We start from the raw sequence: 22,059 nt of genomic DNA on the forward strand, positions 1-22,059 counted from the left end.
TGGAAGGTCTTGGAAGCCCTAGCCCCCGCTCATGTCAAACCCTGGCTCTTACATCATGGACACAACCAACTCACCACAAGAAGCCCGTTTACAGTAGTGTAGGAATCTTCAGCGTGACAGTATCATTCAGGCTTCTGACTGAGACAGAGTTTCTCAGCAGGCTGCAAGGGGGAGGATTAATGACAACAACATGTCTGCCAGTCGTGTGCCAGGGTGGCACAGATGGCAAGGAACTTGCGGGGACAGGAGCTGATTGGCAAGGCCGCCCATCCGCCTCGAGATTCACTTTTGAGCCCGGATGAAAAACGACCCCTGTTCCCCCAAAACTGTTCAGATCCCCGGCCTGTGAAACTGGTATGCTCCTGCTACCGTCCCTGATGTCATTTAATCCCCCCCCCCCTCTCCCTCACACACACAACTCCTCACATGTCTATGGAGTCGACCCTGTAGACTGTGTTCGAGCCGTGGCTCTAGGAGCAGTGAGAGGGGTCTGCTGTGTGCATCTCTCCCCAGCCTCAGTGGTACAGAAGCAGCAGGAACATTGCCTCTGGCTGCCCTGGAGGCTAGCCACTTGGTAGACAGCCTGTCTTTAGCCAACCCTCGGAGGAGCAGCAGCAGCACACACGCATGCGCACGCGGGCACGCTCACACACACACACACACACACACACTGCATTATGTATTAGAAGGAATCGCATCAGCGCTTATCTAGATATCTGACCTACACAGTCAGAAATGGCCAAAGGTTCATCTTCACACTCCCATCCGTCACCTACAGTCTTCTTCAGACAACCGCCTGGTGGTCCCACTGCTCTACAGCGCCCACATATAAGGCATATAACACAAGCTCTTCTCCTGCCTGGCCCCCCAATGGTGGAACCAGCTCCCCACCTCCATCAGGGACACTGACTGTCTCCCCACCTTACAACGGCACTTAGGAATGCTTGCTTCATTGGACCTAATGTTAGTTTCCTCCAGGATCACAATGACTCTTATTGAGAGACTTGTTGCTCTTGTAGGTTAGTTATAACAAAGTTAACTCTTGAACTCTTGTACTCGCTGTGAAATATTTTACTGTTGATTGTTCTTCTACAGGTACAGTCTTGCACTTTTTGGGGTTTATGTTGTTTTTAATCTGTAACTTGTATAACTGCATGCTCTTATGGGTCTTCCCTTTGGCACTTGTTTAGTTTTTCACTATGTATGCTTCATGTTTTGGCTGCTTGCAGTGTTTGGGACTACCTCGTTGTCATGATCAGTGACCTATGCTCTTTTGTAAAGCTCTCTCTTGGAAGTCGCTTTGGATAAAAGCGTCTGGTAAATGCACAAATGTAAATGTAATCTTTCTCTTTTTGTTTGTACACCCCCCTCCGCTTCATCCTCCTTCACCCCCCTCTTCCTCTACCCCCTCCCCCCCTCCATTCTCTCCAGGTGGTGGGACCCCCTGCAGCAGGGGCGTTCCGGGAGCGCCCAGCCAAACCAACGGCCTTCCGGAAGTTCTACGAGCGCGGAGACTTCCCCATCGCTTTGGAGCACGACACCAAGGGCAACCGCATCGCCTGGAAGGTACTGTCCTGTCCTGTCCGGTCCAGAACAAAGTCAGATCCACCCCATAGCTCTCCTGGAGAGGGGCTTACATGGCTGAGGTCCCCAGGCATCTATGGTGCTGCTTAACGCTGTCACAGCAGGCCTCCCATTACATCAGCCGGCTGACCAACTGAAATGACCTGAACAGCCTGTAGGAGGCAGTACAGTTTCATAACCCCTCAGGCCATTACCTCATTTGACGTGGGGGCAGATTTTGTCTGTGAGTAGATGTAAAATGACATCTGGTAAAGTGTCTGTGTGGGTGTGAATGTTTACAGTTGTGTGAGTCTGTGGAGTGAGATACTGTCAGCCACTAAAGTCAAGTTTGTTCTAATTGCCACCTGGCTTTATTCAAGCTCCCTTCTACACTGCCAAACTCTGCTCTTTAACATCACTGCTTTGTCCAACACCACTATGCAGCTAATCACATTTACCACATTAGCAAGGCTAAATGAATCGAAATAAATGTTCCTGTTCCTCCCCAGCTCCCACCCTCCCTCTGTCACTCTTGGCTGAATGTCTCCAGGTGAAAGCTCTGTGAAAGCATCCCGTATGAATTATTGATGTAAATGTTCAAATGAAAACAGCTCTTTCACACTAAACATTGCCTTTTCCTTTGTGCTCTTATGAAAAAGCTATCAGCAAATGGGAATTGGTGTATGAAATTGTAGCTGTCATACTTAATGCTACTGTTATGCTCATTGATTTTCTACCCATGACAACATGTTGGGTAGATTCTGAACATTCCCTGTTTCAGTATGTTTCACAGCCGTTCTCTTGTGTGTTTGAGTGGAAGCATCCCTGAATGAGGTGTGTGTTCATGTGTGCACTCCAGGTAGTCAAGCATGTTGTTTGTGTTATGAACTAGCTGCATTGTGAGTCCTTTTGGCTGGAAGAGCTATTTGTCTCTATCATGCGGATGAGTTCCTCTCTCCTAGTGCTCTTCACACAGAGAGGAGTAGCAGTGTGGCGGGGTGGGGGATTTCACCGTCAGGTGACGGGAAATGAGTGGTGTGAAGGGTTGAGGTGGGATGGATGCAGGGTGGAAGGCTGTGGTGAGGGGGAGGTGTGAGGTGGAGGGGAACGACAGAGAGATGGAGGTGTGGCGTGAGGTGTGGGAGTGACAGAGATGGAGAGGAAGGGTGAGATGGAGATGTGTGATGGTGGAGTGTGATAGAGGGATGAAAGGGGTGTGATAGAGGGGTGAGGTAGAGGGGTGTGAAGGTGAAATGTGATAGAGGGATGGAGGGGTAAGGTGAGGTGAAGGGGTGTGATGGAGGGGTGTGATGAGGGGGTGTGATGGAGGGGTGAGGTGAGGTTGTGTGATGGAGGGGTGAGGTGGAGGGGTGAGGTGGGGGTGTGATGGAGGGGTGAGGGGTGGAGGGGTGAGGTGGAGGGTAAGAGGAGGTGGTGGCATGGCTGTGCTGCAGCGGTGGTCTGTATGATCTGAACCTCAAGATCAATCTGCTTCTCCGTCGGCCTCGGAAACGGGGGGAGGAAAGGAGAGAGGGAGTGCGGGAAAGAAAAATCAAGTTTGGACTGTGAGCTTACATTTGGAGGAGTGTGTGTGTGTTTGTGTCCCTGCATCACAATATTGCCCACATCCCCGCAATCTTCTCTGTGTGAAGCCTCTGTCTGGAGGCTGGCTTCCCTGTTAGATTGACCAGGATATAGACCAAGTCAAACATGTCAGCTAAGCTGACTTCTGTCAGACAGAAATCCTACACTCAAGTAGCTATACTGTGACCTTTTGTCGACTTTGTGTCACTGCATCAGACCTCCCTCCCTCTGTCTTCTCCTCTGGTCATCCTCCTCTCCATGCAGTAGGGAGCAGTAGTTCCTGGCTCTGGGCTTCCATATGTCTCCTGTCTGGCAGTGTCTGGGTTCACCTTGCTCCCTCAGCTCTCCCTCTACATGGGCAAACATGGAGGCCTGGTTGCTCTGGGTAGTAGGCTACATAAACAAAAGTGTCCCCGCTAAAGTAATGATGGCACAGTCTCTGAATCATCAGAACACATTTGTTTCATCCTGCAAGTCTGTTTGTATTATCTATGTGTGTGTGTGTGTGTGTCTATAAGTGTGTGTGTGTTCGTACAAGTGCGTTAAATGTCAAGGGCGAGTTGCACGAAGGAAGGTTGTTGCGAGGGTGTGGTAATTTGGCTCTCCACTGGTAAAAGCCTTTGCTGTAATAGCTCGCCCAGGTAAAAGCTTTACACGTATGAGAAACATGTGCTGCACATAGATAAGAGCCAGGGACCCGCTCTCTCTGTGCGTGCGTGTGCGTGCGTGTGCGTGCGTGTGTGCGCGGCCCTGTCACGATGAGGAGCTCCAGGGCTGGAGCAGTGCTGTGCCACAGAGAGGCCGCTCCACAGAGAGGCCTCTCCACAGAGAGTACAGCTCCACAGGGATCCAGCAAAGATGGACGCTGCTTGGCTCTCCTCCCATCCCCTCCCCTTCTCTTCTCTACTCTTGTCTCCTCTATTGCAGTACTGAGAGAGCTCAGACCCCCAAACACGCTTTTTATTTCATTTCGCTGATCATTTATCTACTCTATCCTCCAACTGCTCCTTTAGCCCAGCCTGGTTCTTTCTTTCTCTTCTCTTCTTCACTCCGCCCCCCCTGCTTTCCTCCTCTGCTCTGTTCCTGCCTGCTTTGCCCCCCCCCCCCCCTGGTTGTTTACTGTAGTATTCCCTTTTGTCCTTTCATGGGTTGTGTCCGGGGCAGAGTCAAGAGGCATTTCATAAAGAATATCAATGCAAACCTGATTTCCCCCCCCATCCATCCATCCCTCCACCGCCACGGCTGGTCCAGGGAGGAGGGAGATGTGGAGGGGGACAATCAATTAATCTGATCAAGCGCTTTAGGAAATGGAGAGCGTAAGCGCTCCTAGGGGACGGATATCCATCTCCTTGGGATGATTGAATTACGCGCGGAGCTCCAGCGGAAGAGGGGGGGGAGTGGAGGGAGAGGAGTGTGAGTGGGGGGCTGGGGGTGGGGGCTGGGGGGTGACCGGGAAAGAGAGATCGTTGGGAGAGACGTGTGCGGGACTGACTGAGGCTGACAGTTGTGTGTGAATGCTTGCATGTGTGTGTGTGTGTGTGTGCATGTGTGCACACCGATGGAGTGTGAGGTTATGAATATCGGCGGGTGAGGTCACGGCAGCTATACATCTGCAGACAAAGTCTTTTCTCCACATATTTTTCTCCCCGTCTGCCTATTTCCATTTTGATGTGTCGTACCTCATGACTGAGGACTCTCTACTGACAGCTATATTGCATTTCCAGGGTACATCGTTTTGCTAAACAGTCAATTCCGTGCTGCCCTTTGCTACTTGTCATTTATTTGCAGGGAGTAAAGATAGAATAATGAATAAGCGCAGAGAGAAAAGGGAGAAGTGGATTTATTAGACAGAGGCTTGTGCTTCTGTGTCAACACCATTGCTCCTTATCTGACTTACTGTTGTGTCATACTGTGTACTGTAAACCTGAGTGATGGACATGCAGTCCACAAGCCCAGGCATGAAGATGCTGCCTCTGTTCTCTGCTCCTCCGCCTCCTCATCCAGCTCCGCCTCCTCAGCCAGCTCCGCCTCCTCATCCAGCTCCGCCTCCTCATCCAGCTCCGCCTCCTCATCCAGCCCCGCCTCCTCATCCAGCCGCTCAGGAAGCTAAGTGACCTGAACACCCATGGTTTCCTTGTTTCCGGTGAAAGCCTTTTAGAGTGACTTTAGCTGAACAGTCTTCAGAGGAAAAGTGCTGCATCTCCTCAGTGGCATGCCTTTGTCATGTGCTTTTGTCCATCTGATCGTTTCCTACATTGTCCACCATGAATGGATGACTTATCTTCTCTGACTCGACTTTCTCTCTCCCCCGCGAGAGAATAGTAATGTCAATCGACAGCATCAAATGGGGTTAACCATGTGTGCACAGTGTCTGTCTGGATGGCTGGCTGACTGACTGACAGGCTGACAGGCTGAGAGCTCTATCCACTGGGGGGAGACTTGTGTGTCGTAATGAAACCCAGGAAGAGAGAGAGAGAGAGAGAGAGAGAGAGAGAGAGAGAGAGAGAGAGAGAGAGAGAGAGAGAGAGAGAGAGAGAGAGAGAGAGAGAGAGAGAGATGGAACGAGGGCTGTGCACACGGGTCCCTGGGCCTCTGAGAAAAAACAGAGATGAGAGGATTCAAAAGTGGCATAGCTCTGGGAGGAGAAGAACAAGGAGGAGGAGGGAAACTCCGTAAGGAGTGTTCAGTCTTGCCTGGATGGATGAGAGCTGTGTGTTGGAGGCCTGCTGTTAAGCGAAAGAGGACTGCCACAACACTGCTGCTGTGGATCTGACGATGGACGGACTCACAGAGGGTTTTTGATCTGTAGCGTTAGCCCTCCCTCTATGTCAACACACCAGAGCTCCTCTCCTGGCCCCGGGTGACAGGCTGAGGCTCTGATGTAAGCCCCTGGGTGTCCGTCTCCAGGACAATGGCTCCTCTCTGTCTCCGAGGGCCACTCTGGGTGTTTACACGACTGGGCTGTGGCAGGCTCCATCCAGCACCTCCTGGTCCAACAGCAGGCCAGAAGAAATATTGACGTTTGGACATGGAGCTGAACGCAGACAGTGGAGTGGTCTTTGGAATGCTGCGTTTCACTACCCACCTCCCCCGCCCCTCCCAACAGCCCCCCCCCTCCTCCCTCCCACACCTCATCACCCCACGCTTACTGCGGCTCCCCTCGCCTCACACCATCCGTGAGCTCATGAGCTCATCCCTGGGGCCCCTTGGTGAGCTCAGCCCCATGTCCCACACAGCTGGCTCCCCCATGCAAATGGTGATAGACACACACACACACACATCATCCCACTTACATGAGAACAGAGAAGGACTGTTGCCACACAGAGAGAGAGAGAGAGAGAGAGAGAGAGAGAGAGAGAGAGAGAGAGAGAGAGAGAGAGAGAGAGAGAGAGAGAGAGAGAGAGAGAGAGAGAGAGAGAGAGAGAGAGAGAGAGAGAGAGAGAGAGAGAGAGGATGAGCAAGGGGGAAGGACAGAGGAAGGGGAACTGGATGAGAGAGACAGGGGAAGGAAAGAGAGAGTCGGGCCTATCTACCAAAGCCACAAATCTTGCTGGTGCGCGTGCCCTGGCCACGTCACCCCTCCCAGAACGAGCCAGAGATCTATTGATTGGCATTTGTATTGCTAGCGGGCCCCGGCTCCAAATGGAGCCTTTAATTAACTAAATGGAGCGTCTGCAGCTGTGAGAGAGCTCTCGGCCAGCATGGGGAATGAGCGGGGTTAACACTGCAGACCTCCCCAGCTATCAGTCACAATGGACAGGAGAGGACCTCGAGGGGGAGGGGGTGGGAGATAGGAGGACTGCGGAAGGAGGGTCCTCTTTGCTCTTCACTTCTACCCCCTGTGTCTTGCCCCCTCTCCATCCGATTTTCTTATCTCAACCCCACCCCCAAACCCAGTCACCCCCATGAGAGTGGTACACTAAACGCTGGCCAGACCTCTTTTGCTCCAGGCTGCGCTATCGCGCTCCCACTCCCTCCCTCCCTCCCTCCCTCTCTCTGTCCCTCCTCCCTCGTCTCCTTCTTCCCCTGCACCACTCTCATTCCTGTCCACTCATCCATTCTGTCAAAGGTTAATTGGTTTGGAAATGATTCGATTCATTCTGGACGTTAATGCTGTTATCGTGCTTTTGTTATAAAAAAAATTGAGAAAGAAAAACTACCCCACACACGCACTTAAGCCTAATTTAAAATAAAGACCAAAAAAAGGAAAAGAAATCCAATTCAATCTACTTTGACTACTTTTTTTTTTAACTTCGGCCCAGCCCTGTCCCCACGAGTCTTTTCCTTTAAATGATGGCAGAATTTCATTACCTTGAAAGCTTTCCCCCCACTCCCTCCACTCTGCACCTCCTCCTCCTCCTCCCCCCCCCTCCCCCCTCCAATACTGTGAATGGATAGACGGCCCTAATGTCTTTCTTGTAACCTCAAGGTCGGCATATTTGGATCTGTGGAAGCGCTCAAGGGTCCCTGTGATTAATGCACTGTACAAAGTGCCTTGGAATTATGCAGCGGCTGGTGGCTGCTGCTGCACTCCACAGAACGTGCGTCCACACACACACACACACACACACACACATGTTGAGGATAGAGGTGCCCCTGTCAGTGCCCTTGTTGTGGATCATGTGAGACATTCATATTCAAATGAAGCTACCCACCCATTGGCTCTCTGTCTCCCCCCATCACCCCTCACTTTCCTCCCCGGTGAGTTCTTTATGCTCTGCTCCCTTCTTTATGTCACATCTTTGCTTACTGTGGCATTGTGGGAATAGCAGAAAGCTTTTCCTTCGTACATGCCGCCTAGCTACTTTCAGAACACAACCACCATGCTATCTGCCTCAACAGGACGCCTCTCAACTCTGCCTCTGTAGATGCGTGATAAACTCCTCACTTGAACAATCTTAGCTTCCAGTTCACTTTTGGTATTTGTATGTGTCCCTTGAGAATTCGATTCGGCCCAAGTTTCTTTTCAAAATCGAACCGGAAAGTTAGGAATGTTAATTCAGTCAGTCTCTTCCCCAGCAGGCTCTGTGTGATCACGACCCTGGTCTTGATGTGGTGTTTCTCTGCACACAGCTGCAGCCACTAATAATAAACTTTTTTTTTTCCTCCTGTGTCGGGCCCCCATGTTGAGGTTGTGTGAGAAGATGTTGGTTGTACCCTATTGATAAGACAAAGACAAGCCCCTGCAATGATTAGGATTGGTTAGATCAAGATACTATCTCTTCTTAGTTCATCATTTATGGTTTGACTTCCAAGATTTGATCGATTAGGATAATTGAATGTGTGGAATCTTTCTGACGGCCTTGTGAATTTTGTTTTTCTCTTCAAGACACTGAGCGTTAATCTACAGTGTGTTGGATCTGAAATCAAGATAATTATCCTTTTACTTTGATCATTTATCAGTGAGAACATCTCTGAGGAACCACATTAGACTAGCCTTAGCTACAGTAGGCCTACTGGTCTGAGAGGTAGTCCTGTTTCAGCTTGGTACCTGGTTTGTTAACCCATATATTGTATGTCTCGTGTTTTAGTACCATATGAGCCAGTAACTAGGGAAGGGTGTCGAATGAAAAAGTCAAAGAGATGTATTTGTCAAATGCACAGTCCAACACAGGTCAAGTCACATAGTAGGCAGAAAAATACGGATGAAGAAAACGTACAATTTTCATTAAAAATACTGGCAAAATAGCAAAAAACAAAACCAGCAATAAATGAAACACCAGCAATAAAAGAAATAGCACAAATACAATAGCAGCAATAAAAACAGCAATAAAACACAACAACAACCCCAGCGGTGGAGATGAGCGTATGGAAGGGTTAGGGGAGGCGTTGAGCTCCTCCACACTTCCCCGATGTGGACTTCACACCTCCCTCCCTCCCTCCCTCCCTCCCTCCCTCCCTCCCTCCCTCCCTCCCTCCCTCCCTCCCTCCCTCCCTCCCTCCCTCCCTCCCTCCCTCCCTCCCTCCCTCCCTCCCTCCCTCCCTCCCTCCCTCCCTCCCTCCCTCCCTCCCTCCCTCCCTCCCTCCCTCCTGCCCAGCCTGTCTGGCATGAGAGGCTGTGGAAGGAGAGACGGGACAGTAACTAGAAGCAGTTCCACAGTCTGTGTGTGGGTCTTGGTGAAGAAGGACAACCCTCTGGGGTCTTGTCTCTCTGATAAGGGATTGGGGAAGCTGTGGTTGTGCTTTGGATGGGGTTACGTGTGTCCGTCTGGCTAATTGTAAGTGCACGTGTGTGTGCATGTCTTTGTGAGTGTGTGTATAAACGTGTGTGTGTGTGTGAGTGATGAACCGACAGGGACTGATTACATCTAGGAGCAGTAGCAGCTCCGTCTCAGTAATCTGTCCACAGTACCCAGAGGGAACGACCGCACGCTAGCAGATTTAGCTCCTAATACCATCACCCATAATGCATTATGAAGGGGGATTGGTGTCATTGGCTCTGCTTCCCATTATTAGCTGCTGCTGCTGTCATTGTTTACTGGAGGAATGTGTCAATGACTAATCTGGCTGTGTGTTCGACCAGCACACCTTGGATGGCTGCAGCATCTCCTTATCTCTTCTCTGCTTCCAGTCTGTCACTGATAAGGCTGTCAAGGGGGGAGGGGGGGGGATGGGGAGGGGTGCAGAAGAAAAACCCGTGTGGGGGGGGGAGGAAGGAAGAGAGAAAGAGACAGAACGGGAGCGAAGGTTAAGTGAGAAGAAGAGATAACGGACAGAGGGAGCGATAGAGGGAGAGGGCCAAAGATAGGGATGTAGAGAGGTAGGCCATGCTGAAGCCCATCCCCCCCTTCCTACATGGGCTGGATGGGGCATCTGAGCTGTCAGGATGTCACCTTGCCGTTGTCTTGTTCCATATGAGCTGGAAAAAGGCGGCGTGGGCCCGCGCGTGTGTTCCATAGGAAACATGACACGCCGTGGCATCTCTTAGACAGCCATTCTCTCTCCCTCTCCCGACCTGCCAGGGAACAGACAACTCCCATAGAGTCCCTGGGATAAAACACCCAGCCTGCACCTAACCTCCTGGAGGAGAGGGGGGCGAGAGAGGAGGGGAGGAGGGATGGTTAAAGCACGAGGCTGTTCCTCCTGTTGTCTGGGTGGCGGCGTGGGGGGTTACCAGTCAGCCTCTATGAGGCTGATGAATAATGGAGGAGCATCAGGGGTGCGGGGGAGACTCTCACCTCAATATGGATGTGACCTGACCCAGCACTACTGCTACAACTGACTTATTACACCAGCCCAGCAACGTCCGTCTGTCCCGGCTCGCTCACACAACCCTGGTGCCCTGTCTCACTTCAGCTCCCAGGCAGAGTGGGCAGGCCCCCAGAACTGCTGACATGGTGGATTTTCCCTCGCCCCGCCGTCTCCTAGCCTTCTCTCACCTCTCCTATTCTCCCCCTGGTTTGAAAGATCAGCAGGTTTTTTTTTCTCTTTCTGTTGTACTCCGTTCACACCTCCCTGGGTGGAGCCAGCTAGAGGGGGAGAGGATGGGAGGATGAGAGGAGGAGAGGATGGGAGGAGAGGATGGGAGGAGAAGAGGAGAGGATGGGAGGAGAGAATGGGAAGAGAAGAGGATGGGAGGAGAAGAGGAGAAGATGGGATGGGAGGAGGGGAGGAGTAGATCAGAAACAAAGCAAAGCAGATGCAGAGCTCGAGATGGCTTACTTGTAATGATTACACATTTGAATGGCTCAACAGGAGGGGTTAATAAAAGAAAGAATGAAAGAGAAAGGAGATGAGGGGAAAAAAAGAAACGACCCGACCCTTTCAGCTCACAGAGATGATTAAGTGGTATTCTGGATGCACGAGTGGGTATCAACTCCACCGCTCCTCAGTCTGGGGAGCGCCTGTCTCTATTACCCTAATGAGCCTCACTGACTGCTTCCTGGGGAGGCTGGGTGGGGGTGGAGGGGCGGAGGAGGGGTGGTCTGCCTGGTGTTTAGGCATGGAGGGTAGGGGTGGCAGAGGAGGTGCTGGTGGGGGCTGGCCTGGCAGGCTTGGAGAAGTTAAATGGAGCGTGGCCAGGCCCAGATGAGAGAGAGTTAGCCTGCGGATGGCAGATGAACCTCCTGCTAGGCAGACCCATCTCATCTGGCCTGGGAGTGAAGGCAGTTAGCCTGTAAGTGCCCTGAGCCCTGCTTCTCTCTGAGCTAGAACTTTATACACAGTACAGTATGCTGGGCCACCACTGTCACAACACTGCTCTATTCTAGTCTGAGGTCAGGAATGCTACGTGAGATCATTTGTTGTTTGTGAGCAAAAAACAAGCCCCGTCATGTAGAAGTGCTGAGGTCCGGACCAAGGGTGAGGTGGCGCGTAGCATATCATCCACTGCTTCGTTTGTGCGGTGAAAATAGCGCCATTTAATCCATGATACAATGAAGCCTTAATGCAGCTGGCCTCTGCACCACGTGACTGGCAGATAATCACAACCCATTGTTATCATGCTCAAGCCTCTTCATCTTTATAAAAATGATCTTCATCATCCTCATCATTACCATGATCATCGTATGGGTTAACATGGTCACGTGTCATCATTATCACTATCATCATCATCGTCATCTTCCTCCTCAGCCTCCTCCTCCCCCCCCCCCCTTGTGTTACTCCTCTGTGTGACATACCATTAGCATGGAGTCACAGCTCGTCAACACCTCTCAGCTTACAGGCATGCCTGCTCCCTCAGGGAGTAGGGGAAATATGTCAGTGACTTCTGGCTTTTGCACATCTACAGTCAAGTTCTTGTAATGCACACATTCCTCCACAGCCCCCCATCTCTCTGTACTGTACATCACAACCCAGAAGGCTGTCTTACACACTTAAGACGTTAGGCCAAGGCATCTGTTTTCCAAGAAATGTGTCATCGAACAAAAACTCTGTGTTTGGCTCTTGAAAAAGGAGGTGACTGTTTCGTATAAAGTGGCATCAGTTGCTTTTCCCGAGGCTTGAGTCCTAACTATTGATTTCATTCAAGCGCTGCTCCTCAAACATTATTTGTTTTTTTTTTCAACTTTCATTTTGGTTGGTCGTGAGTTTTTTTTCATAGCTTGACAGCGTAATACTGAAGGGGCCAAACCTTTCCATGATGACAGCCACGTCACCTCTGGTTTTCAATTGCCACACAACAACCAAAGTCATTTGTCATTTGTGCTTTTTTTGTCACATTGAATGAAATATCATTCATAAGGCTCAGAAACGCTGAAATTGAGAAAGTATGGTGCACTCGCGTCTGTCTCGTATGGCCTCCTCCTTCTGCCTTCACCACTTTCTCCATCATTTCAAAGAAATGGCCTCCATTTAGACAGTCCTAATGACCTTGCCTAATGGCTCTTTGTCATATAGGTTATTTATGACAGAATTCATTTCAATCTGTCAGTCGGGGCCAAATCTTTGCCTGGAAAATGACCGCTCCAAAAGTACCTGGCCTGACAGACCTTCTGAGAACTTGCCTTCATTTTGAAACCAGGTGTGAGGAGAAGGAAAACCAGGTGTGAGGAGAAGGAAAACCAGGTGTGAGGAGAAGGAAAACCAGGTGTGAGGAGAAGGAAAACCAGGTGTGAGGAGAAGGAAAACCAGGTGTGAGAAGAAGGAAAACCAGAGGAGGAAAGAGGGGCCGGGGTGCGCGCGCGGGGGGGGGGGATACTTTCCAGAGATTATTTAGCTTATTGGCTTAAAGTTGAGGTTGGAATTGCGATGCAGCAGGCAAAGCGTCTTAGCGTTGCTTAAATGTCAATAGCCCAGAGTGCAGCCTCTTTCCTGTCAGACCTGACTGAAGACCAACAGCCAACCTGGTCGCCATTTGTCTTCCTGAGTGAGTTTTCTAATAACGGTAATGGCTGCAGCTATAAATTACTACTGGCCTGTCAGGAGGACATAGTGCAGCATTTAAATCTAACAAAGAGGCCCACCCCTTGCACAGGCTTTTATTTCTCTAACTTTAGCCCGCTCCCCCAAGGACCACTTGAGTTAATAGTGGTTAGTAGCTCGCCACTGCAGGGCCAGGGTATATCACCTGCTAAGTGGACAGAAAATCTTTTGGCTCTCCATTTTCCAACCCGTTAACAGAATATCTAGCCGCTTTCTGGGCATAGTTCTCATATCAGCCCCAATAATTACTGGTGGGCTGCAGGAATTAAGCAGCCATGTTCCAGCCAATGCCATAACCTGCCTGATGAGGTATCACTTTGGTGAAGTGGCAAATTCAACCTGACAGTTTATTGAGTGAGGAGGGGGGGCGATATTAACCTCAACCCCAGGTCACATGTTCTTCCTGCTACAGTCCCTGCCCCCCCCCCCCCCCCCCCACCCCTTTTCATCCCCCCTCTCTGCCAGGTGACAGCAGTCCTTCAGCGAGATGAGCTCGGTGGGTAATTGCAGCAACGGGAGGTGATTTGTTCCCGTCCCTTTCGGAAGGAGAGCGGAGCGGAGCAGAGCAGACTGCCGCGGGTGTCCGGTGGAGCCAAGCCTCACTGCCATTTGTCAGACGCGGGTCTGCAATTCCTCGAGCATCTGTTTCCATCCATAACTGAGGGCAGAGGAGAGGGATGAGGGCTGTAATAGGGCCGTATAGCTCACTGCCTGGGGCCTCAGACTTGCTCACTCTCTCACCCGTCCTCCACATTCCAGGCCGGCCCTCCTCTCCACCCCTCGCCCTCACACGTTCACACGCCAGTGAACGAGTGACGCATTTCTCTGCTGGTGTTTGCTAGCAGGCCGGTGCTACGCCGAGGGCTTTCTGGACCTCTGGTACGTGGAATCAATTGAAGCCTTCCCGAAAGATTTACCCCGCAGTGACAGCTCCAGATTCCAGTCATTTCTGAGTTGTGCTCTAACCTCCACTTACCGTCTCCATAGTCCCCTACCCCTTCACACCTCGAGGGCATGCTGAGGTTTATACCACCTCCTCCTGTTGGCCACCACTGACCACCAGAATTGATATCTGGTCGGTTGAAAATGTAGCCCAGTTGTGGGATGTTGGTGGTACAACGAGGGTTACTGCTGATGAGTGGATGGTGAAACAGAGACGTCTCAGGGACACTGAGAATCAAGCAGCGTTTGTGAGAGCAGAGTTGACGCCAAGCCTATAGTGTGACTATAGGTCACAGTCCTAATCACCACCGACTCCTTCCCTCCCTCAGTAGAGGAGAGGAGGACAGGACAGAAAGAGAGGACATGGTCCGCTTTGAGCTCAACCAGACGAACCTCTCCTTGATTTAACAGGACAAGGAGTCAGTCAGTTGAAAACAGTAGTCTAGTCCTGTCAGTGGCCATGCAGAGGGTGGAGATCATATCTTAATATCTTTTTCTCCGCGCAGACCCTCGGCTTCGCTTTCTAATCAGCTCTCTTGTGTTTCCTCAGCTGCCGCTCTGTGGGCTCCATCAAGGCAGTGTGGCTGTGAAAAGAACAGCTTTGGTTTGTGTCTGCCATTTGCTAGTTATTATAGTTAAATCACTTTTGACTGCCACTTTGAGGTTGCGCTACGCAGGATAGGAAACACGGAACAAATGGGTTCTAATGACTTTCATTCTTAATTGTGCACCGGCGTGTTCCTCACGGCGGGTCTCCACTCCACATGAAACGTAGAGGGAGGGGAGCCATCATCGGCCATTCAAACTCTCCAACGTTCCAGAACCTTTCTTCCCTTCATTTGTTAAAGATTAATTCGCTGCAGCAACGAAAGAAAGGAACTCACCGACATGTATGCACCTGATATTGGGGGTAGTCGAGGGGGGGGGGGGGGAGGGGTTCTATGGCGTTAACCATGCTCTTTGCATGACCCACAGACGAGATTGATCAATAAGTCATGGCAATGAAGTGGCCCATCGATTAGACCAATGACAGGCCATTCACCAGTTTAATCTGTATAACGAGGCTAACCTTTTTCTTTGAGGCTTTGCCTCAGTCTGGCCCGGAGCAGGCTTCAGCCTCTGGAGACGGGGAGGACAGGAGAGAGAGGCAGGGAGGGAAGATGAGGGAGGGAGGGAACAGAAGAGCGGGGAGGAGAGGAGAGGAATGAGGATGAAAGAGAAAAGTAGAGGTGGGGAGAGGGGGGATGCGTGCGCTGGTGTAGGGAGAGTGATGTGGGCAGGGAGCTACCATTATCATTGTCATCATCACCCATTTGTATGCAGGGTTGAATAGCCACCAGTCATTAATGTGTGTCACGGCCTCAGCAATGTGGCTTTCAGCCTCTAGCATCTACACAGTGTTTACCTCTCCTCCCCAGCACCCACCTACTGTCTTTCCTCTAGCTATGAGGAGGCTGTTCTCTCCAGGACCCCCTGTGTCTCAGTAGGCTGGCTAGCTGTGGGCCACCATAGAAATAGACCCCCCCCGCCCTGTATAGTTAGTGCTGACTTTGCACTCTCCTTCGCTGAAGAAGTAAACTAGACTGTCCTGTCCAACACCTTCTTTTTTCTCTTAGATGACACAATCTGCTGTGCCTTGTTGACATAAATGCCAATTAGCCTCTATGCTTATCAATGAAGAACAGACTCCCTGTGGGAAGGCCTCTTGAGGGCTTTCCTTATGTTTCTGTTCGACACACACACACACACACAGCCCAGCCGGGGTTTTTAGTAACCGATTAGGCCTCAGAAAGCTGTTTGCTGAAGATGGCATGGCATTGGCAGAGTGTGCTTCCCTGTGGAGGGCTGCGGCTCTGTCTCCAGGGTAGGGGGGGTTCTGAGGGGGCTGTCAGGGGAATAACTCTGCGAATAACGCTCTGCTCTCAGGATGTGTTTTTATTCTGTCACGTCCCCCAAGGGTCTGGAACCCTCCGCCTGCTGCTCTCAGCTGGAGCCTCCACACACACACGTGCACAACTGCGCACACACACACACTTGTCAGATGGGATGCACAGTATTGCACGTTATGACTCAGAAGTGGGATGATTTACCCTGCATGGATTAACCTCACCATGCCCTCCAGTGCGATGACCGGCTGCAGCCAACGTCAAGTTAAATGCTGCCTCTCCTCTCCTCTGCCGTCACTCTCTCCTCCCTCCCTCATCTGTCCTCATCCCTTCTTTCCCCGCTCGTACTTCCCCAAGGACAAGGAGAGCCACACCACAGGATGCCATTTATCACTGCAGGAACAATTACCACAGACATTTCAATGTCAGAAAAACTCAAGTCAATTCTTTGTTCCATCTCTGCTATCTTGTAGTATTCTTTCTTTCTTTCTTTCTTTTTTTCTTTCTCTCTCTCTCTCTCTCTCTCTCTCTCTCTCTCTCTCTCTCTCTCTCTCTCTCTCTCTCTCTCTCTCTCTCTCTCTCTCTCTCTCTCTCTCTCTCGCTCTCTCTCTCTCTCTCTCTCTCTCTCTCTCTCTCTCTCTCTCTCTCTCTCTCTCTACCTTTGTCGTTCTCCTCCCTCTCATTTGCTCTCTCTCTCTCTCTTCAATTCTCATCTGTCTCAATTTCTCTTTATTTCACTGTCTTTACCCCCTCCTCCCTCCTCCCTCCTTCTCCTTTGCTCTCCCTCTGTCAGGTTTCCTGCCTCTTTGCATAGCTCACAATGAGCTGTATTGCAGGTCAGGTTCCCATTAGCTTGAGACCATCTCTTAGATTACAGCAGCCAGGCAGATGTTCCCTGGCTCACATCTCGTCGAGGAGCCTGACGGCAGCTTCCCTGACAATGGGATCCTCTTTTCCTGAAAAAAAGCAGTGGAAATTGCCTGTGATATCTCCAACCCTTCTCTTTAATGAAGCCTTTCTGCGCAGCGCTGCCGAGGAGAGGAGCGAGGGAAAAGGAGTGGAAGGGAGTAAAAGGGGGAGAGAGTCAGTGGGCCCAATCTCCTGGCTGCTGTTTGATCATGCGTGTCGTAGCCGACAGAGCCAGCGCAGGGATTTGAATGCCAAATGTGGAGGAGACACGAAGCCCTAATGCTGTTGCTTTCCCCGGCTTTCTGCTTCTCGCACTTTATTTCGTATTTTCCTTTAATTTTTTTTTCTTTATTTTTTTGCATATGGAGGGGGTATTTGTGTGTGTGTGTCTATGGCAGTGCCTGTGTGTCTTCTCTCGCAGCCTTTGAAAAGCAGGGTGAACGGAAGGTTATACTCATGACTCACTTGACAGGGTGATCTCCTTGGGAGAGGAAGGGGGGGGGAGGGGGAGTGAGAAAGACCAGGGCCACACACAGTATGACCTCACTTCCCTGCGGAACCCAGACTCAGTATCAGAGGGCAGCAGGGGTTAGGCCTGCACACACCCTCATCCAGAGGGTCTTACCTTTAATGGGCTGGGTTCAGGGTTTCCCTCACTTCATGAATGTGTTTCCAACGTAAAGCCCATGCTGAAGTAGACGGTTGTCAAACAGATCACAGCCCAGCACCCCTGACAGCTATCGGAGTTGCATTCAGTCAGTCCACAAACAGTTAATGATCTGGGATGTCAGTGACACCCCTGTCCATTGTCAAGCAGTGATGTCATCGGTCCTGACAGGAAAGAGCGCCAGTCTCTGAGTTGAGCCTTAGAGCTCCAGCCAGCCCTCCTGTACTGTAGCATCCAGCCCAGTGAGACTCATCTCCCATGTCCTTCACAGCCTCCCAGCGCCATACTGACCCAAGCAGAGTGGGGTATGGCTTACACACACTATGCACACATAAGCAGTCGCACCAAAGTGGTGTGAGGCATGTCGAACAAACTGTTGTTGCCCGGCCCTGTTGTTTCTAAGGAACCCCCCCCCCCCACCACCACCACCACCACCACCAGCACCACCAGTAGCACCAGCAGCTGTAAACTGAGGGGGGTCGGGGTGGGGGGTGTCAGGCCCTGTGGTCTTTGCCCTGAGGCGGCTGGGTGTCACACATGAACACATGTAGAGACCGGGGCTGGGATGGGGGGATTTGGGGGAGCCTGACTGGTGAGCAAACACACTGTAGATCCTGGGTCCCACTGATTCCAGCTGGTCTGAACTACAGTACAGTACTACATGTCTCTGTGGTGTCTGGACATAGAACACAACACTTGAACATGTACTCTGACAGAGTTTCTAGCACAGCCCTCTCCTCAGTACATTAATGTGTGGTTGGGAAGTTCTCCTGTGAATGATTGTTTTTCTTATTGCTTTAAACTCCAGATATTGAAACTGATTAAAGCACAAACCGCAAACTAATTAAACAGCAGAATTGTAATATCTTTGAAAGGGATATAATGATAATTTGGAATCAGCAAATAGGCTAGATGCTCTACACAATCATGTTTGTTTCTTTGATGTGGTCTTCTCGGTAGTGGGCTGGCTTTTAAATGTAAATTTTCCCTGCAAACTTAAATCATTTGGTAGATTTTACTGAAGTGGATTTCTGACAAACAACAAATCACAAGGTTGCTGCATCCATTAGTAAATTGGCTATGCAGAAGCAGACAAAGGCAAGCACACTCCATCAGGCTATGCACTGTTAAGGATTCTCTCTCTCTCTCTCTCTCTCTCTCTCTCTCTCTCTCTCTCTCTCTCTCTCTCTCTCTCTCTCTCTCTCTCTCTCTCTCTCACACACACACACACACACACATATTGGCAGCAAGGCAGACACTGCGACACATAGTTACTGAGTCCCACACAAAGGCATAAAAGCTGCCAAAAATGGTTTCATTGATTGGCTGGCTGTCACGGGCGGGGGGACAGACAGAGACTCTGAGTGGTAGAAGAGCAGTCAGGAGAACTGCAGCACTCCTCTCCCTGTCCCCTCCCAGTACCCTCCCTGTCCCCTCCCTGTCCCCTCCCAGTACCCTCCCTGTCCCCTCCCTGTCCCCTCCCAGTACCCTCCCTGTCCCCTCCCTGTCCCTTACCTGTACCCTCTCTGTCCCCTCCCTGTACCCTCTCTGTCCCCTCCCAGTACCCTCCCTGTCCCCTCCCAGTACCCTCCCTGTCCCCTCCCTGTCCCCTCCCTGTACCCTCTCTGTCCCCTCCCTGTCCCCTCCCTGTCCCCTCCCAGTACCCTCCCTGTCCCCTCCCTGTCCCCTCCCTGTACTCTCTCTGTCCCCTCCCTGTACCCTCCCTGTACCCTCTCTGTCCCCTCCCTGTCCCCTCCCTGTCCCCTCCCTGTACCCTCTCTGTCCCCTACTTGTACCCTCTCTGTCCCCTACTTGTACCCTCTCTGTACCCTCTCTGTACCCTGTCTGTCCCCTGTCTGTACCCTGTCTGTCCCTTTTCACTCATAAGTGCAGCTTCCTAGTAGAGCCAGGAAGGATCTGTGAGTGTCCTTCATGCTTGGTAGTTCACAAGCTTACTCTGTCCCTGTCTATTTCTTTCTTTCTTTATCTCTCTCTTTCCAAGGCCTTAATATTTTGTACGAGTGCAGGAGGGGCAGACTACTTCAACTTTTAACAGAAGCATGTAAGAGCTATTACAGAGACTAGCATGGGCTTTCATGAGCACAAGAGAGACAAGTGGAGAAAGTGGGCCAATTAGAGGCCCGGAGCTACAGAGAGACTCCTGCTGCTGCTGGTCTGGACGAGAGGAGAGAGGCCAGGAGAAGAGGGGAGAGAGGAGGAGGGAGGACAGGGCATGGGAGGACAAGGGATGGGAGGAGGAGAGGGCAGAGGAGAGGGGATGGGAGGAGAGGAGGTGAAGGTGGGGTTCGCTGCAGGCTATGTTATGTAGGTGATGAGAGTTCCAGTGTCTAACATGACTGGAGTTAGCTGATCTCAGATATGGAAATGACTGCAGGGGTTTCTCCAGCCCAGAGGGCCACTTTTCTTCCTTTTCTTCACCTCCTCCTCCATCCCCTTCTTCTCTGGTGATAAGGCAGGTATGATAAGAGGCAGTTTTCCCCTTCCCCCCAGGAGAGGACTAGACTGTAACATTCCTAGTCTCCCTCCTCCATCCCTCTCTCCCCTCCATCTCTCCAATCTAATGCCTGACTGTGTTTCACCCTTGTCATCTCCCAGTATTCAGAAAGAGCCGTAGTTTGTATTGACCAGTATTCCCATACCTGCATTTATGTTAATCAATACTGTTGGGGAGCTCAAACATACATCTAACATGATGTTTTCTAGATCAAAGCTCTACAAAGATGAAAGAGTAGACAGGCAGAGGCAGTGGATCTGAAAGGCTCATATCATCAAGCTGTAGTTCTGGAAGCCTTGAGTCACTGGTGATGAAGGTCACACAGATCAAACTACGGCCTAACTGGAATGACATGAGGGGGGCTGTGGCTTCATCTCTGAGACGGTCCACTTCTGGGGCTGGGGCAGGCTGGGCATGGTCTCTGCTGGGTGAGCTCTGGCCCACCCTGCTATGACTCTGCAGACAAAAACCACAACCTAAGTAACTCAACAATAAGCTCCATTAGCCAATGGCAGCCAGCCTGTCTGTCTGTCTGAACTGGATATATCCCCAGACTCAGAGATATGGAACCTGTTTTAATCAGACTGCCTCTCTCACTCCCTCTTCAAGCCATCTCTGCTCAAAGTCAAGAAGCTTGAACTCTCTTCTATCCGCACACACACTCGGTCACTCACACACACACACACACACACTTCAGAGCAGCCGTCTCCAGTGAAGGGCTCGACAGTTGTGTCCCTGAGTGCTCCAGCCTCCTTTTAACCTCTGTTTGTCTTTGCTCTGTCTGTTTTCTGTCAAAAATGCATGCAGGCACAGGTGGAGCGGCAGGCTTTGATGTGTTTTCACCTCAGCAGTCTCTGGTGTGGTACAGAGACAGGGCAGGCTGAAACCCTGGGCTACGCTATGCAAGGCTAGGTTAGGCAGTGCTGGGCTGGGGCTGGGGCTGGGGCTGGGGCTGTGTTGAGGTTGAGACAAGGCTGGTGTTGAGACAAAGCTGGGCCTGGAATGAGGCTGGGGCTGGGTTGAGGCTGGAATGAGGCTGGGGATGGGAGATTTAGTTTAAGGGTGAGTGCTCTTGTAGCCTAGTGATGTGTGTGGTGTGGAGCCTCTGCTTGTGAGGGCGTCTGGTAATCCTACCTGAAGATAATAAGACGTGAGACGTAAATCCTCTCAGGAAACTAAAGCAGTTGTGCATGCTCATATTTGCACACTCCATCAGGCTATGCACTGTTAAGGATTCCCTCTCTCTCTCTCTCTCTCTCTCTCTCTCTCTCTCTCTCTCTCTCTCTCTCTCTCTCTCTCTCTCTCTCTCGGCTCAAACTCATAAAACAGCCAAGCTCTTTAAATATCAGCCCACCCTCGCATGTGGTACTGTCTCCCGCCCTCAAACATTGCTCAACTGTGAACTCAGTAAACAAAGAGTGGCCTCCAGAGAGACAGTCACAGACATTATCATAAGCAACTGTCAAAACCCATCTTTGGATTGTTAAGCAGGGGGAAAAGGTGTTTTAATTAAAGATGAAATAAAAGGCACAAGGGTAATAAAAAGTACCAAAAGAAGAAAAATAGAGGAGGGATGTAAATGAAGTGTTGTTTGCTCACTTGAGTGCGATACACCCCGTGGGGCACAGACCTGTGGGCTAGGGTGGGGTGGGGGCCAGGGCCAGGGCCAGGGCCAGGGCTAGGTATCAGACTGGGGCTGGGGCTGGGGCTGGGGTTGAGTCTGGGGTTGGACATCATGGGTCTGGCACTAGGGCTAGGTCTGGGACAAGGGCTGGGTACTGAGGCCAGGGCATGGCTGGAAGCAGCAGCTGGTCATGCCAATCTGGTGCCTTTGTGTTGGGTACCCCAGGCCTGCCTGCTAGCCCCCATCCTGGCTCTGGTTGTGACTCTCGCAGCTAGGCTCATTAAAACAGGTCTAAATTAAAACAGATTCACAGGCCAGCCTCCTCGCCTAGATCTGCTCCTCCCCCCCTCCTCCCCCCCTCTCTCTGTTTGCTTGGCCTGGATTCTTCTGCCACCTCATCCTGCCCTCCTCCTCTCCTCCTCCTCTCCTCCTCCTCTCCTCCTTCTCGTTGTTTTACTGGCTGAGGGAACATGTGTTTGCCCCCAGGGGCTCTATGGCAATTATTTCT

The 22,059-nt window shown here is 51.1% G+C and overlaps 1 protein-coding gene across 1 annotated transcript in view; it reads left to right on the forward strand.

Moving 5' to 3' along the window:
- pacrg (PARK2 co-regulated) overlaps positions 1–22,059 on the forward strand; it is a 90,631-nt gene that overhangs the window by 14,972 nt on the left and 53,600 nt on the right. The window contains exon 2 of the mRNA XM_084683269.1: positions 1,432–1,566. Within this exon, the coding sequence (XP_084539395.1) occupies positions 1,432–1,566 (135 nt within the window). The remainder of the gene's footprint in view (positions 1–1,431; positions 1,567–22,059) is intronic.

The sequence above is a fragment of the Hypomesus nipponensis genome, chromosome 3, assembly GCF_054491055.1.
Source record: "Hypomesus nipponensis isolate SF chromosome 3, ASM5449105v1, whole genome shotgun sequence".
In the NCBI taxonomy this organism is placed as follows: domain Eukaryota; kingdom Metazoa; phylum Chordata; class Actinopteri; order Osmeriformes; family Osmeridae; genus Hypomesus; species Hypomesus nipponensis.